Source organism: Drosophila albomicans, chromosome 3, assembly GCF_009650485.2.
Source record: "Drosophila albomicans strain 15112-1751.03 chromosome 3, ASM965048v2, whole genome shotgun sequence".
In the NCBI taxonomy this organism is placed as follows: Eukaryota; Metazoa; Arthropoda; class Insecta; order Diptera; family Drosophilidae; genus Drosophila; species Drosophila albomicans.
In genome coordinates, this window is record NC_047629.2 from 54,369,683 (window position 1) to 54,386,932 (window position 17,250).

A 17,250-nucleotide genomic window follows, 5' to 3' on the forward strand; every position below is an offset into this window, starting at 1 on the left:
AGGTCAGAATTTGCCTTTCGTTATACGTATACGTATCTGAAATTACATAGTAATCACAACTGGCTTCATTATCCCGTCTAGACGGCAATTGTGCTACAGAGTTGCACGCTTCACGTATTTAATAACACAAATTTTAAAGCAAACATTTCGAGTTGTGTCAGCTTGTAAATTTATATCCACTTTACGCATTTTGTCAACTTTTCAGATTTCACTTTGCAACTTGAGTTTGCTTGTCATGTTTCCCAAGTCATTTGCAAATCAAATTGTAATTGAAGTTGTGTGTACCTCAATCCAGTCTGCTCTCCTACCTCGCTAACAATGACAAACTGTTCGCTGCAGAAGATTGTTAAGCGAAGTTCTTATAGTAGATATCGTCTGTGTGTAGTATGTGGGTCACATTGAAGCAGTTGCAATTTGCATGCAAATCTCACTCAAAGAAGACGCTCGAAGGCGCTTGAAAGAAATGAATCAACTTATCATTCGATGGGACATTTGATATTTTCATTTATTAAAATGTTGCAGCCATAATGTAGGCAGTTAATTCGCTTGAGTCAAAGGAGCATAAATGTGTCACAGCTGTGCAAATAAGGCGGAAAATCAATAGACATAAACATTTCCAGGAACTTGGCACCTGATTAAATATGCATATTTACAACTGACTCCACGCATTGTCTATAACTCGATGGGGTCGTTGTCGATGTCGATGTTGCTGATGTTGATGTTGAAGTCGATGACCAGAGCGAGTCGAAGAGCTTGGCTATTATTAAGTGCATGCAACAGAGAGCGGGTCACAACAGCACGACAACACGTGAATAATGTGGCACAACGAACGGACGAATGGACGAACGGAAACGGAAGTGAATGTTAAGGGGCAGTGTGCCGCCCCCAGGTCAAGTTGTTGCTGTGTGCGCTTCATTGCATGTTGCGAGTTTAAAGCAAACACACACACACAGGTATCCATAATTCAAAATATTTCTATATTTTCTTCGCTTTTGTTTTTTCTCTCTTCTGTGTTTATTAATGTACTTTTGTCGTCGTATTTATTTTAAGCAATTATTATTTCTTGGCATGCCATCAATTGACTGCGGGCGCAATGTCGAGCAGGATATACTATGTTAATTAGATTTTGCAATTACCCGTGCATGAAGGTGAAACGAGACGAACGAATCCAAATGGACAGGTATTAAAATTCAATATTCGCATGACATGCCACAACAACACCAACAACAACAGACAAGAGGCGACATCCGTGGCAACAGTACAACAATTGCAGCTGACAATTATTATAATTTAAAATTATTTCGCTTTCAATTAAACATCAATTGTCAGTTGAGGCAAATCGAGCGAAACATAAAAAATAGATTCTAATCGCATTATTTCCGAATTTTCCTCCATGTTTGCATTCAATTTAACAAACATAAATACACTCGAAAAATATATGTAAAGTATGAGTACACTAACACTCATATTTAATACATTGCGAGGCGTGAAGTTCACAATTTGTAACAAAAATATTTACACAACTCACACATCAAAAACATAAAAAAGAGAGACAGCAAGAGTGAGAGAGATGGTGGGTTAAATGCGTCAAGAGTTCTCTGTGTGTTTTCTGTTTGATGTTGTGCGGCGGCGGAAATTGCAAAATTGTAAAACGCCACTTTCCGGCCATTTGCATGGCCATCGAGTCAGGCAAAGGCCTGACCAACTCAGTCCACTCCAGTCCATGCCCAGGGCCTAGTTCTCTCCCAGACTCTGAGATTGCCCGTCAGTTAGTGAGTCAGCTAGCGAGTCAGTCAGTCAGTCAGTTAGTTAGCTCGGCCATTGGCCCAAAGGCCAGTGAGTGCTCTATAGAGTTGAGCATTGTGTGTTTGAGTTTTTGTGCTTGTGTTTGCGTTTATGTTTGGGTTTGGGTTTGTGTTTGTGCTGCCAATCCACTGACCAGGCGTTAATTGAATTATGTTTGCCGCACAATTGACGCTACAAGCACTCGAACAACAACAACAACAATAACAATCCCTCGAAACGAATCACGGAAAGCGAGTCAAACATGACTCAAACTGCTGTTTGTCAGATGACAACATGGAACATCAAAGCTATTAAAATATTGAATTTCAAAATAATTCAGCAGTTAATTATATATTAATGAAAGAGTCAACGATAAACAAAAATTTGTTATTAGTATTTTTAATTGGATGTTTTGTCATGTTAAAATTGACACTAATAGCACACAACATCAATGCGATCAAATGCTGCTAAAAATCAATATATAAATTGAATAAAAATAGATATTTCATTTGTTGATTCAGGCTGACAATCGATTTAGCTTTAATATACCAATAACATAATTTTCAACTCGAAAATTAAGAAGAAAATCATATCAACATCAATTAAGTTATACACGCAATATAAATAGATATTTAATTAGTGGTTTTAATTGCCTGTATCGACAAATTATGCATTGATTTTTAAAATTATTGAATTCATTATTCAAGCCAATTTTAATGTAGTTCATTACAATGGTTCAATTGGAATTTTATTAAGCGCCACAAGCAATGTTTTATTCATGCTCATTACAAACAATCAAATGTCAATGGGACGCACTGAAATTATACGCGTCGTTCGCAGCACTCTTCGATCCACCCGCAAAACTATTATTCGAGAATGACCACAAAACTAGGAACTGCCATTGAGTGACGAGAGACTGGCGAGTGCCAAATAAATGTGTGTGTATAAAACAGTAAAACTTAATTTGCTGTTTATGCCAGAACCTAATGATAACTGTCGACAGTCGTCAACTGGCTGTCGACTGACGTGTCGGACACTTGCCTTAGCGAGGTCTTGGCCTCTGCTCCGTGGAGGATTAATAAGGCAAGTTTTGGTTGGTTTTGTTGGGCGCGCTAATGAACTGTGCGCACTAAGCCCCCAGAAATGAACTGACGAGCTGCAAATGAGCGGCAACGACAGGCTGTACCACGGGTCGTATGTGTGATGGCCAAGCTTTGAACGGCCATTTGACATTTTGCGCATACATTACACACACACTCACACACACATCAAATAGTATGTGCAAACAAACGTAACATTTGCGCTGATTGCCAAATGCCCTTCGTTGTTTTTGTTATTTTCGTTGTCGCATATAAAATATAATGAAGAGAAATAACTTAAAGCGTTGGGCCCATCTGAGAAAATAAATGAGCCAGCAATGGGCGAATGTTTTGTGGCCCAACAAATGTTATGATAGTTTATGTTATGTCTTGTGGTCTCAGCACTATCCCTAACTATGATGCTTGGGGTTGGGCAAATTTCTTTTGGTAATTTGCATTTGCCAAAAAGTTCAACATGAAAAAGTTCGAGTTGACAATCCTTTTACTGATCGCCGGACAGAGCCTTGCGCTTTGGAGCTCCCAAGTCACATTTTGGCTTATTTATTATGCCTTATATGAGATTTGTTTTTGGGCGCGCCGGCCAAAAGCACATTTGCGGCCGCTTTAATGTCACAGCAATCTGGGAATTCCACTTGGATGATAAATCAAAGACCCTTACGCTTTTTATTGGACTTGTTCGGGAATTTGTTTACGATACAGCTCTAACAACGACCGACAACAAACAAATGTCATTTGATGACATTTGTATTTTGAGCGCGCATTTCATAAATCAAAAGTTTTCTTGACTGCGCCAAAATTTTCTTTGGGTCCAACTTTTGATTGCCTTTTTAGACAATTCTAAACATTGCCTACTTTGCATCCTGGCAGGAAGGCAGCAGAAGAACTTCAAAGATTCTAAGATACATATTCATTGCGTTGTTAGCTTAAAAGTTATGATGTCTCACTTTTCATTCCTCTCAAGTATGTGTGTGTGTGTGTCCATCTGGCTCATAATTAAATAAATTTTCATTTAGCCTGTTGACACATTTGAGTGCTCATTAAACATTCAAATGGCGTTCACTATGACGCCACTAAATCATGCATGCTTTGTTCTCAGCTCTTTGCGCGCACTTTTCAAATTTATGCTCATTTCGATATATATTATTATACTAAACTTGTTTAAACTATAACACGCCGGGCCCCATTTTACGCAACATCCAAGCATCCAACACAAAAAGCCCAAATAAAATCAATGCCATATTTTGTTTTGCCATAATTCGCGCATTAATTTCGATTTTATTAGCTTTTTCCGAGCCAAAAGACCCCCAAATATCACATCAACAATAAACCAAATGAAGGGGCGTCGAGGGAGCCTCATTTAAATCGTATAAATATACGCTAGACATTCAATGCGAGGGGCTCTCCGCCTGCCGCACACATAATTTGACTTTATTATTTAAATATTTTAGTTGCGGGTGATCGCAATCGAAGCCATGACTAGCGTATACTCTGCCGTTAAATGTCTTTTATTTAAAACATTTTCATTTAACAAAATAAATTTGTTTAAATATATATTGCTATATTCATTCTACAATTTTTATTTTAATTCATTTTTATATCACACTGCAAAAATGAACAATAAATTATATGTAGATTTTCTTTTTATATTTTATTACTTTCCGCACATAGATTTTATTTATTTTTAATTTGAGAATTTCGTAAAGTTTTTTAAATATTTCACGGCATTCTAACGTCATTGTTTAAAATTAGTCTCAAGTTTTTATTCGAATAGTGAACAACATGATTTATTTATGCATGCTTGCAGCACATATTTTTATAGCTCTTATGTGTTTATAAACACATCACAAAGTGTGTTGGTCATTGTAATACATGGCTTTAATGAGCCCGTTGCCAACACAAATTATGCACTTGTTATTTTAATTATATTTTGTTGTTTTTGGCCAAATGAACAAGAAAAATGTACAACACAATTAACAAGAAGTGCGCATAATTTTATGAAATTCGCAATAAACTGATTTATGTATGAAGTTGCGCATTTTATATGCACGTTGTACATTGTACAGTAAACATTGTGGTACCTGGATGGCAGCCCTTATTTAATTTGATCATATTTTATGTGACAGCCATTAGAGGGTGTCTATTAATTATCTGTAAATGTGACAAAAAGCACAAACAAAATCACTTTCGTAGAGCTCTGGTTTTTTCTTTGCTTTGGCTTTGCTTTTGTTTTTAATGATCCCAAGATTTTGACGACATAACGGCATATTAAACGCAGAAGAAGAAGAAGAAGAGGAAGAGGAAGGACGCTAACGATGTGCTCTATACGCTAAAAATAAAGCACAAGTAGAAGACGAGGAAAAAATTGCCTCAGCTAGGCCAACATTATTAATAGGCACTTAAAAGTGTGTGGGGACAAAACTAAGAGAGTACCTATGCCTCAGAGGGGGGGCAGAGAATGAGGGGGAACGAGGAAGATTACGAGCCGTGGCGCGTTGATGAAGACACGTTTTTACGTTTCGTATATTGACGTTAAAATTAGATGCCAACTTGTCGACGTCGTCGCCAGAGTCGCCGAGAGTCTCAAGAAACAACGAGTATCATATTTTAGCCTGCTGTCTACGAAATGTTCATGTTGATGATGATGATGATGATGGCAGCATAATGGAATGATGGGCAGCTCATCTCGCCTTATGATGAGCTCGCTGCCTCCACTCTCATGTTCCCCATATATGCAGCTGGCTTGTCATAATGCCGATGATATATGATTCTGACACACAAATCAACATGCTAAATTTGTTGCCTTTCAGCAGGCTGCGCTTTACTTTACTTATTTATACATACTGTATCTATTTTTGCATATTTATATAGAAATATTTCAACTATTTGGACCACTTGTTGGGCTCCAGCGGCTCAATGTCGCGGTATTGTTCGCCGGGCTTGCAAAGTGCCGGAAAGTATCTGTCGTACTTCTGACAGCCCTTGCTCTTGATGCGGTAGATGGCATATTCGGGTACAGGATTGCTGGCATAGTTGCAGGCCAGCAGAAAGTGCTGAAGCATACCCTTCGTATACTTGATGGCAGCACAGCCCACAAAGGTGTTGTTATCCCTGGCCAACACAGCAAAGTTACGAATGGAACTGCGAGTTAGAAGAAGGTAACTAAAAGATCACTTTAAATTTTATATGAAACGCACTCGGTGATCTTGACATCCTTGGGATAACTCTCCACTTGGTCTTGTGTAATGTTCTTGGATTGATCCCACCAGCGTTGAATGTTGCTCTTCAGCAACTCCTCATCGGTCACCTCAACCGCTGTGCTAATATTCTGCAATGCCAAATTCTGACCAGAATTGCGAAATTCTCGTGTGTTGTGGCACACATCATAGATCAATGCACACTGTTTGACACTCAGTGTTGCCAACTGTTCCAATTCATCGCTCCATTGCAAGGTCGCCATTTTGTCTGGTTGCGGCAGGTTCGGCACTTTGCCAGCGGCCAACAGATGGCGCTGCTCATTGTGCTGCATGAGTATGAGCTGCTGATACTCGCTGATGTTCAGCAGCTGAGCATTGGGTGGACACAGTCTAGACAACTCCTTGAAATTCACCAAATGATCAGCTAATGTTCTCAATTCATTTTAACTTTCGATACTCACGCCATTATTCCTGCAGGCAATGTGCTTCTTAAGCAATGGACACAAGTCTGTCTGGCAATAATTGGTAGTTGCATTTTGTCCATAGACTTGCCGCAAGCTAAGCAGCAACAGAGTTGTGGCCCAGAGGCAAATAGCAATCGACTGCATGCTGCTGAATGTGTTTGCTGGCTCTTTAACACTGCATTAAGGCTTTTATAGCCGTAAACTTCAGACATTTTCCGGATGCCATGACAACTGTTTTTTTGTTTTTTTTGGCCAAGAACAGCTGTTGCACGGCTTAGTCGTGCCTAGCTTAGAGCTAAGCACATGCTGACACATAATCCATTGCACATACAGAGAAAAGCAGACACAAACTAACATCAACACAGAGAGAAAAGTAAGCTAACAAATCGTTATTGGTTCAAATGTCATGCGAATGAAGCTGACTCCTGCTTCTGCTTCTGTTGAGTGGTCAGACGAAAATGGAGAGAAGGGAAAGGAAGGCTATCAATGGCAAAGGTATACAAACTGTTCAAGTGAAGAGCTTGCCGCCTCGACTTGCCACACTTGACAGAGAAAACAAAATGAAAACTGCAAAAACGCAAAAACACAAAAAAACAAAAATCAAAGAAAGATGAGAGCTGAAATGTGAACGCAAAAATTCTTTTCATGCTGCAATTTAAACAGCAAACACACAGCAAAAAGAAAGAAGGAATGAATTCTCTGTGAATCTCTGCTGCAATTCATACACACACACACACACACACACACACACAAAGTGAGGCAAAAAAAGAAAAGTTGTAATGGTTGGAAGAGAAATGAAAATGCCGCCGTGTCCTTGTCGTTCATTTTCTACCTCAATTGAAATAGTTTTTGCCCGACTACAAGGACCGAATGGACATTCACCTGCAACAGTTTTTCACTTTCATTACATGCCGCAATGTTTTCAAGCTCACACTGAGAGCGAGGGCAGCTTAAAGAATTGTCATTGAGAATATAAAAATGTGACTAAATACTTGTGAAATATTCCTTAAAAATTAGTATTTAACTTGAGAGTGAAATAGAGAAAATTAACTTGGTAGTTAACATTAATAAAATATAAATTAATCACACAAAAATGTTATAAAATAGAAACAATTTTCCAAAAAAAATAATTAACTTAATAAAATATGTTCAGAAATAACGAATGTTTATATAAATGTTCGTACTTTAATAACTGTAATTTTTTGGACAATTCAAATTTACTTAAGCCGCCCTCGCATTGCTCTTTCTGCCTTCGTTGAGCCTGAAGCAACAGCAAAGGAGCAGCAAGGACAATACAGAGAGAGAACAGTAGACAAGCAGAGCATCAGGTAAAAGTGCGCCACACCAAAGACCAATTCGAGAAGCCTGTCTGTCCATGCGACCAATCTGTCTTTCTGTCTGCCAGCAAGTTTTAGTCGAACCAGCTGTTCCAGCTGCTCTGATGACAGCAATAACAAAGAGCAAAAGCTACTTACAGCATCGAGTCTATGGACAAAGATGCCTTAGATACTTTTCCTTGTCATTGTTGGCTGTGTTATTATTATTATTGCTGTAGCCAATTTAATTTCATGCTTTATTGTCGAGCAGCAAATAAAATAAAAATGCAAAGTTGGTCAAAACAAAAAAAAAAGGAAAAGTTATGAGAGAGATAAAAAGAGAGTGAGAGATTCTTGGAAACATCGTCAGCAGGTGCAAGACGTGTCAGTGGCAGCAAACTGCAATTTCCCTGGCAAAGTTCTTGGCATTTAGCGCGCATTAACTGAACAGCAGCTAAGGGAAGAGATGAAAAAAGAGGAGAGAGAGGAAAATCTTCGGCTTACACTTGCTTTTCACTTAATTGGATTTGCTTTGGCATCGCGTTTTCTATATCGTCCTCCCCCATTCAGGGCTAATAATTGCAGTTTGTAATTATTTTTAAAGGGATTAAGCGCTGCAAAGGACAGCAGCTTAAATGCAGCTTCTGAGAAAGTTCCGCTTACTCTCTTTATCTCTCTCTCACTCTCTTCCTTTCTTGCTTTCTGTCTCCCTTCGGCTGTATCAGTGTATCTCTCTTGTGATTGCTTTGAATGTCAATTTCAATTTAACATTTTATTCGCATATTTAAATAGTAAAATAAAATATATACACAAAGTAATTTTGCATGCCCCAACGGATATAACACATACACAAACACTCACACAAACACACATACATACACAGAAAGAGAGAGAAACACACACAAACTGAGTGGCGAACTCTCACACTTGGGGTTAAAATCAATTTCATTTAATTTCCTCAAAAATCAGCAACGCGTTGCCAGCAGCGTAGCGTCCTTCGACTTTGGTTTTCTTTTGATTGGCAGCAATTGGCAGTGTGCTTAGTATACACATACTTCTCTCTATCACTGTAAGTGCTGTCAGTCTGTATGTGTGTGTGTGTGTTTGTGAGCGAAGGCGGAAATTGAAATTCTCACACATTCACAAGCCCGCATTATGCAGAAGTAAAAGAGAGGAATTTGTTTGGCTTCTTCCTTGAACATTTATTTGCATATTTTAAAGGCAACAAATTTAAATGTTATGCATGTAAAAAGGCAGCGAGGCGTAAACATCGAGTGTGTGTGTGACTATATTTTTTGCGCATTGGGATGTCAATAAAACAATGACAATGTCGCAATCTCAACTCGCATTTCTTCAACTATAGCATTCGACATTCGGTTGCGTCCTGTCACTTAAAATGCTCAACTCAATTCGTTTTGTCACGTCCATGTCCACGTTCACTTCCATGTCCCATGTCCATGTCGCATCGAGCAGTCAGCCAACTGAGAAACTGCTTCTGAGCTTCAGTTTATGTCACGCATTATTAACACACGCCCCATAGATGCTTGCCAACTGGTTGCAGTCGACATGTGCAACGCGGCGTATGCGCAATGCTAAGCGACAGCACTTCGACAGCAGTGAGAAAGGAGGAGAGAATGGGAGAAAGCGAGACACCGTGATGGTAACAGGGTCTGGGATAACGTCTGCCACAGCGACTTCTACTGCAGACTCGTGAGTTGATTGCTAAACGCATTGCAATTCCAATGTCAGGCAACTCTGTTGTTGCGTGTATGTGTGTGTGTTGCCCACATTTATTTCGATACTCTACCTCAGGAGTATTCTTCTCAGTTGCATTAGTTTCCAAGAGAAGAAGGAAGCACAGACAGAATATTATATAAAGACTTCTGAGAAAAACAATTCTAGCAGATAAATGATTCTCAAATATCTTTCGATAATGTTTGAAATATCGCCAACATTTTAAAAACATTAAATCTTTAAAATTACAAATTCTACTTCTAAATCAAGCAATTCACATTCGCGCATACTAAACTAATATTCCAGAAGTTTACTTCTCAGTTTTTCAGCTGCAAATAAGGAACTTATTTATTCACAAAGTTTAATGCAACTAATTTGATTATGTTCACAAAAATGCAATGCAATTGGCTGTAAGAGTATTTAGTCTTCTCTCTCTTGCTTATGCTGTCAATTCAAGTCAACAATAGCTGAGATTTGTTTGTCGTTCTGGGATGCAGCAACAAAAATAAAAAAAAGAAAGGAAAGGAAAGGAAAATATTGTGCTCGCCATCCTCTTTACCTTATTTATTTTGCCATGTCGTCCGCCTGCGCTTATGCAATGCTTTTTGGCACGTTCTGCAATGCTCGCAACGCGTGCAGAATGCCCATGTCTTGTGTGTATTTGCCTAAGTGTGTGTGTGTGTGTGTGTGTGTGTGTGTGTGGCAAGTGTGTGCAGCACTTGCACTAATGAAAAGTCTTGTGGTTAAGCGAAATGTGCTTTTGAGTGCGAGTGCGAAAGCAAGTGCGAGTAGCCCACAAAATATCTAGAGACAAACGAATTTTGGCCATGAATAAAAAAGTTATGAAACTCGTTTGTTCTCTGGGCGCAATAAAATGTGGTATGTAATCGACAGAGTGTGAGTGTGAGAGTGTGTTTGCTTAGTCTATTTGTTGTTGTGTGTATGTGTGTGTGTGTGTGTGTGCATGTTAAGAAGCATTTCGCATTGTTTTATGGGATTCCATTACAGCAGGTAAATACATTTTCATCAACCCACTAATTTGCTTTTCCCTCAGTCGAAGTCTAAGGAGAAGGAGAAGGAGAACGGTTCAAGGTCGCATTTCACAAATATTGTCTATTGTACTGATGACATTATCTAGCCAAGACCTCACACACATTCCTAAGGGAAGGGAAACCGAGACGGAGTCCCAACCTGAACAATTTGTTTCGCTTGGCATGTGGCCGAGCACATTGTTTATGCCACCTTGTTGCTGTCTTGTCATCGTCTTGGCGTAGACTCCCATCAAACGGTGGCGTCTCCTCTACTCTACTCTACTCTACGCTAAATATTTCTATGTCTGTGTCTGCCACGCTCGATATGAGTTCAGCAGCGACAACAGCGTCTTCTCGGTCGTCAAACGTTGACACGCATCGTGGCATATGCTTAGGGTTTTGGCTTTAACTTCATCTACAGCTCGTTGTGCGTTGTGTTGTCGCCATGCCGACACGGCTTCCCCTCTCTTCCCTTCCCTTCGCTTTGCTTCCCTTTCCACACACAAAAATTGTGGCGGAACATCAGCGTTTGCCACAACATTGTCGATGTTGCCTTGTCGCCGCCGCGGTTTGCTCGTCGCCCCAGCCACAATCTGATTTCTTGCCAACTGATTTTGTGATTTTCGCAGAAAATCGCAACAACATTCGCGGTCGACAGAGGGAGAGCGAGAGAGAGTGTGCTCATTAAATACGCTTTGACATTTGCTGTGCGTGTTGCTCACATTGCGCTTATCTTGTTTAGACGGAAGGCAGCCAGACGAGACAATGAGGCAGTCCCTATTATGCGCCTCTCTCTCCCTCCTTCCCTTCAAAAATTCCCATCTCGTATCTACATAAAAATCAAACATGTGGCAAGGCAGCCGCATCCACAGCCGCCACCACAGCCGCAGCATTTCGACATTTATGCGATGGCATTAAACACCCCGTGGCAGAAGAACGAATGCTGAATCGTGAATGTTGGATCGTGAATCGTGAATCGTTTGTGAATCGTATACAGTAAACAGCCCACGTAATTAGCTGCGTGGGCTTTAAAAATTTTTAAATGCACTATTAAAACATGCGGCACGAGGGACGTCTTTCTTTTTAGTATGCATACAAGACAAGACAAATCTGTTCTGTGACTTGTTTCCGTTTAGCAATTTGACAATCTGTTTCCCCTACTTCCCTGCACAATCGTTCTCACTCCCCTAAGCTCGCCACATAATTGTTATGTTGATTGCAAAATTTTTAGCGCTTGTAGTTAAGTCAAAACCCCAGAATGCTTAACAAACAACATGCTGCTGACGAGCAGAGGAAGTGGCAGAGAGGGAAGAGGGACAGCCTGGGGATCAGCTGGAATCGCTGCGGGAATATGGAGAGAATGGGGAATGGAGAACGGCGTCGACGCACTTTTGACATGCAAATTTTATGCATTTTTTTTATGTCGCACTTGGGGGAAAAAGTTGGTCGAAAGTCAGAGTTGAGGGTCGCTCGACTTGTGCGTGTTGTTATCGTTGTTGTTATTGCTGTTGCTGTTGCTGTTGCTCTCGTTGGTGCAGCTGCAATGTTTGTTCGTGCTGTGTTGTTCATTGCAGTCGTAATTAATATAATTTCTGTTTTACGTACGCATAAATTAAACAATTCGCTGCGTGACTTTTAACGAGCTCTTAAAGCCATTTTGTACAACAATTTGAGTTGCAATTTTTCACACTTGACAGTTGGTCAGCAGCGGGCAACAGCCAACTCGAGGGAAAAGTGGCTGCAAAATGTGAAGTTTTGCTGGCAGCTCAGTGCCAACTAATTAAGAAAATATTTGCAGAGCAATCGCATGGCAAAAACCAACGTTGCAACGTTGGGAAATGGCAAAAATGCGTTTCAAACGCTGCCTGCAGCCAAATGCCAAAGCAACAGCAACAGCAAAAAGCGAAAAGGATGCAACCAAGGAGGCAGTCAGGCGTGCAACAAGCCGCATAGCCATACATACGAGGTGCCCAGAACCAAGAGCAGGACCGCCTGCTGAGATTGCCGAGCTGCCTGCCACAGCACAATACATTTCTCCGGCAATTGTGTGCCAAGAGCAATTCCTAGATGAAGCCCAGCTTCGGCCTTGCAGCAATAAGAAACTGTACATAAAAAGAGCACACATTTAGAGAGGAAGTCTTCGTTTGTGTATGACACCATGTTTATACACTTTCGCTAAGCTACTTGAGGAAGTCGAAGCAAGTGCAGCTGTTACTTTTTTATTTGCATACTTTTAGGCTGAGCTTTAATCAAGCTTTGCATTTGCTCTCCTCTCACTCATTGTCAGCCCTTAACTGTTTTCTTGAAAGTGCATTTCTTCTAGGCTAAGCTTTAATACCTGCTCTTCCTTTTGCCTTCCTTTCGCTCTCAAGTCGCATATCGATGCTTTACTTTGCAGCAGCTGTTCAGCGAAATCATCTCTGAATTGGGTCAGGTGTGATTGGCATGCTCTGTACACATCCCCCACCTACCGCTCCCCGTTACTTTCAATGACCATGCCATTTGTCGTTACTGTAAAGTTTTCTTCATTTTTTCCCTGTTGTTGGTCGCTGATGGACATCGTTATTTTCAGTGTTGCTGCCGCTGCTCGAGTGATAAGCAACAAGAAGGCCTCCCCAAATGCATTCGGTTTTATGATGAGATTTTCCTGCTCAGCGCTGCTCTGCTTCTTGCCAGTGTTAAGTTATACAGAGAATGGCCAAAAAATAAAGCCATAGCACAAAGGCAATGGCGAATGTGAAGGCAAAGCCAAGGCAAAAGTTGTTGTGTCCATTCGACAAAGGAAAGGGACATCTCAAAGCTTTGTTCATGCAAATTGAAGTGCGTGCTGGGCGCCTTTGACTTTAATGAGATACACGCAAACAACAAAAAACATAAACGAGCAGGGCGTGCCAAGGAGCAGGGGAAGTGGCAGTGTAAACAACGACGACTGCCACATGCAGTGCCGCAAAAATTAATATTTGTGTTAATAAAAGCCACGAAGGGAGGCAGGCAACAAAAAATTTATATAAGCAGCAGTATAAGCGAGAGCCCGAAGCAACAACCACAACCAATGTTTGGCATATTCCGGATCCCAGATCCCACATCCCAGTCAGACCATTCTGGCAGCTAGCAGCAGCTGTGTGGTCGTAAGTGTTTACATTACTTGTTTGGATCTAAGCACGCGCATTTAGTCGAGCGAATGCGAATGTGGCATCCCCAAATGGAGCAGCCGAGCATGGGAATGGAGAATGAAGACGAAGCTGGAGCTGGAGCTAAATAACAAGTGAAACGTGCCAAATGCTACAACTTTAGCTGCAACTCGCACTTGACAGCCGAAACATGAACAATGTCGCTAAAAAAAATATATAAAATACTGAATTCCAAACCCAGTGCTAAATCCAAATTCAAACCTCAAACCCTAAGCAAAGCCGCGCTTGCAATTCAAGCTCTGCAGCATACAATTCAATTAAAAAACTTTCCACTTTTTACTGGTTTTTCTTCGCCTTCCCAACGCTCTCTCTGAAGTATTTCCGCTCAGTGTGGTAAAATGTCGGTGACGTCTCAATTTTTGCCCTGCTATTGCAGCAATGCCACCGAAAGCCAAACGGAAAGCGGGAGAAAAGCGAAGTAATAGGAAGCAAATAGCGAGAACGGGATGGATTGAATTGGATGTGAAGTGGCAAGTGAGGGCTACAATGGGTTAAGCTGGGTATTTTAGGAAATGAGAAAACAATCATAATGAGTGGGGAAAACGAATAGGAAATTTCATAATGCATAAGCCAAAAGGGTCCGTTGTTAATCGCAACTTTAATGCAAAAAAATTAATATGTAGTACGTTTGATTGTAAGAGGAAATTCTATAATTTATGATCCAAAAAGGTAAAATGTTAATCCGAACTTTCCTATTAAATAGTTTATCTTTCATGTTTTTATTTTCAGTTTTCATAAAATTCTATTTGAATTGTGATAAAGTAAAGTGAACTAAATTTAAATTTCAACATTATAAAAATCACATTTTTGTCTTTAATTATTAACCCAGACAGTATACACATGTGTTTGTTTGTCATGAAAGCCAGCAGTCATGTTGCTTATATGCAAATGCAAAGTTAATGTTCTTCTTGTTTTTTTTTTATGTTTTCGACTATCGCTTTCAAATTGTTTGCAAGTCATTCAACATTCTCAAAGTTCCACACAGTAACTTGACTTGAACACAAATGAAAAAGACAAAAAGGAACTTTTCGTATTCGTAATGTGATGTTGGTGTTTAACCCTTTTTTCAGCGATTGCTTCCATTGTTTGCCGAGTGTTGCTGGCATCCGTTGGCTTCCTTTCCCTCCTTCTTGGTCTTGGTCTCGGTCTCTCACTTCTCCTCGAATTCCAGAGCACACCAACCTTCAATCTGCTCTGCTTCGACTGCTTCCATCTTACTTTAACATTGCATTTCAGTTTGGTGTGTGTGGTTTTTCTCTTTTCGCTTTTTTTTTGTAGTATTTTATTTTTTTGTGCTGTTTGCCTTTTCTTTAACACCCGCATCGATGGATGGAACTCAAGCGAAATGAAACTTCACACCATTTGCCACAGCCCCCGCTTTCCCATTCCCATTCCCTTTCATATTCCCATTCCCATTACCTTTTCCCATTCACATTCTCATTCCCATTCCCATTTCCAATGCCAATCACCATTGCCACCTTGGCACTAGAAGCAAGAGCAGCAGCTGCTGCTGCTTAGCAATGAATGAAATGCAATTAAGTTGATGTCGATGCATGTTTATAGTGGCGAAGTGACTGCCTGACTGCCTGACTGAATGACTGACTGGCGCACAAAGCCATATTGATGTATTGTAGGGCGAAGCAACACCTCTTCTATTGATTACTTGCTGTGCATAGAGGGCGAGTTATCTGTGAATTGGCAAAGCGGAAATGAAAACTCAGCGGCAAGAGTGCGCAACACTTTTGAGTGGATTAACGAGTGGAGTCGTGAGTGAGTTCATACTTCATTCGTATAGTATATATACGAGTGTATAATGCCCAGTTGACATGCCAGATGCGTCACTTAATTAAGTTAATTTAAAGCATGCATACAACGCGGTGACTCTCTCTCTTTCTCTTTCTCTCTCGCACACATATTTCAGCTCTTAATTAAGCGAATGCCAACGTGACTAGGCAAAGAATTGGCTGCCAACAGCTGCTTCAACTGGCTACTAAAAGCTGCAAAGTCACGACAACTTCTGCCAGCAAATAGCATTAAACACTCTTCCAGCTCACAAGTCCCAACGTCACTTCTCCTACTCCTGCTCCCTCTCCTTCTTCTCGTTTCGCCTAGTACTGCTTCCACACATTGTTGACCCCACAGAGGCTTTGCATATTTGGTTAGAGCAAACTGTTGGCCTGGCAAAAGTTGCGCAAGTTTTTCGCAATCATTTCCACAGGCTGCACTTTTTTAGCACACACTCCTTCACACATGTGTGTAAGAGTGTGTATGTGAGTGACACGCCCACACACTTAGTGGGCGGCATTTCTGCGGTGTGTCTTCATAATGGATGCTCAGATGCGGGGCAGACAAAAGGCGAGAAAATTTGCGGGCAACATGTTCATTTATCATTTGCTTGAGTAATTGAAATTTCAAGTCTGGAGCCATCAGACCAGACGCCCCATCAGACCAGAGCAGAGCAGAGCAGACCACAGCAGAGAAGACCATAACATCAGACCATAGCCAGGCAAGCTGGCAAGCAGGCAATCAATGTGTGCCCAGAGAGCTATCCGCCACGCATCCCTGGTAGACCCTCAGAGTCCCAGGCAGAGTCCCAGACCCAGCCAATACATTAGACTGCTACTCTCTGACACATTTCGCTTTGAACTTAATGGATATGAAATAAATAAAAAAAAGAAGAAGTGAGCGAAACAAAATGTATAAACTCACTTTACTTCTCCTAACATAAGCATATGCATGAGTAATATGCAAAAAAATAAAATGCTCAACATTGAGAGAAAAGGTTGCCGCAAAAAGGAGCCTTTAAGTCACACAAAATGGCGGCCGGAAACTCATTGAATGAGCATGAAAATCGATTGGGGATTACTCTCGGGCGCTTTTCATTTTTACCTCGTTTCGGGCATACTCGTAGAAGGTATTTATTTTTGGCCCCAACGGCTTATCCCTTATGAAGCTGAACCTGAACCTCAAGATGGGAATGAGAATGGGGAGTTGGGATCTCTCTCTAAGTAGGGGGCTGAGCTGTCGCTTACGCATCGAAGCACAAATGATTTATAAGGTAGACAAAACAAAAGTTGTTGCCGCACCTAGTTGACTGGCCTCAAAAAAAAACTTTGTGCGCGGGAGCGAGAAGAGGGACAAAGGGATGACAGTTGGGTATTCCTATGCCAACACAACACAGATACCGATGAGTACAAGAATTTGTAGCTATTTCCACACGAAGGCTGGTGACACAAAAACGCAACCATTTGACCATAAACATTGAACTAAATTCAAAATCAATTTAGCGGAATAATAAAAACGAACCAGGGTCGACCTGGGATTAAAAGCGCTTCGGTCGCTTCGACGGCCAACTCCATAGTTGCTGTATTCGATGGCTTGTTGGCTGACAGCAGCCATTATGAGCTTTGGCTGCAATTATGCCAACAATTGGCC

The 17,250-nt window shown here is 40.8% G+C and overlaps 2 protein-coding genes across 5 annotated transcripts in view; both read right to left on the reverse strand.

Annotated features, from left to right (window-relative positions):
- Positions 1-17,250, reverse strand: part of LOC117568424 (zwei Ig domain protein zig-8) — a 42,418-nt gene that overhangs the window by 15,148 nt on the left and 10,020 nt on the right. The window lies entirely within an intron of this gene.
- LOC117568425 (antigen 5 like allergen Cul n 1) lies at positions 5,679-6,711 on the reverse strand. The gene is made up of 3 exons (XM_034249081.2): positions 6,541-6,711; positions 6,080-6,480; positions 5,679-6,023 (listed from the first exon to the last, which is right to left on the reverse strand). Exons 1-3 carry the CDS (start codon positions 6,685-6,687, stop codon positions 5,765-5,767), a joined length of 807 nt encoding a protein of 268 aa, XP_034104972.1. The 5' UTR covers positions 6,688-6,711; the 3' UTR covers positions 5,679-5,764.

Excerpts from the sequence above, each read along its gene's own strand:
- LOC117568425 (XM_034249081.2), bottom strand. The coding sequence starts at position 6,687 with ATGCAGTCGATTGCTATTTGCCTCTGGGCCACAACTCTGTTGCTGCTT. Across the intron at positions 6,481-6,540 it reads TTGCCTGCAGGAATAATGGC|GAGTTGTCTAGACTGTGTCC; the intron begins GTGAGTATCGAA and ends GTGAATTTCAAG. Across the intron at positions 6,024-6,079 it reads AAGGATGTCAAGATCACCGA|TTCCATTCGTAACTTTGCTG; the intron begins GTGCGTTTCATA and ends TCTAACTCGCAG.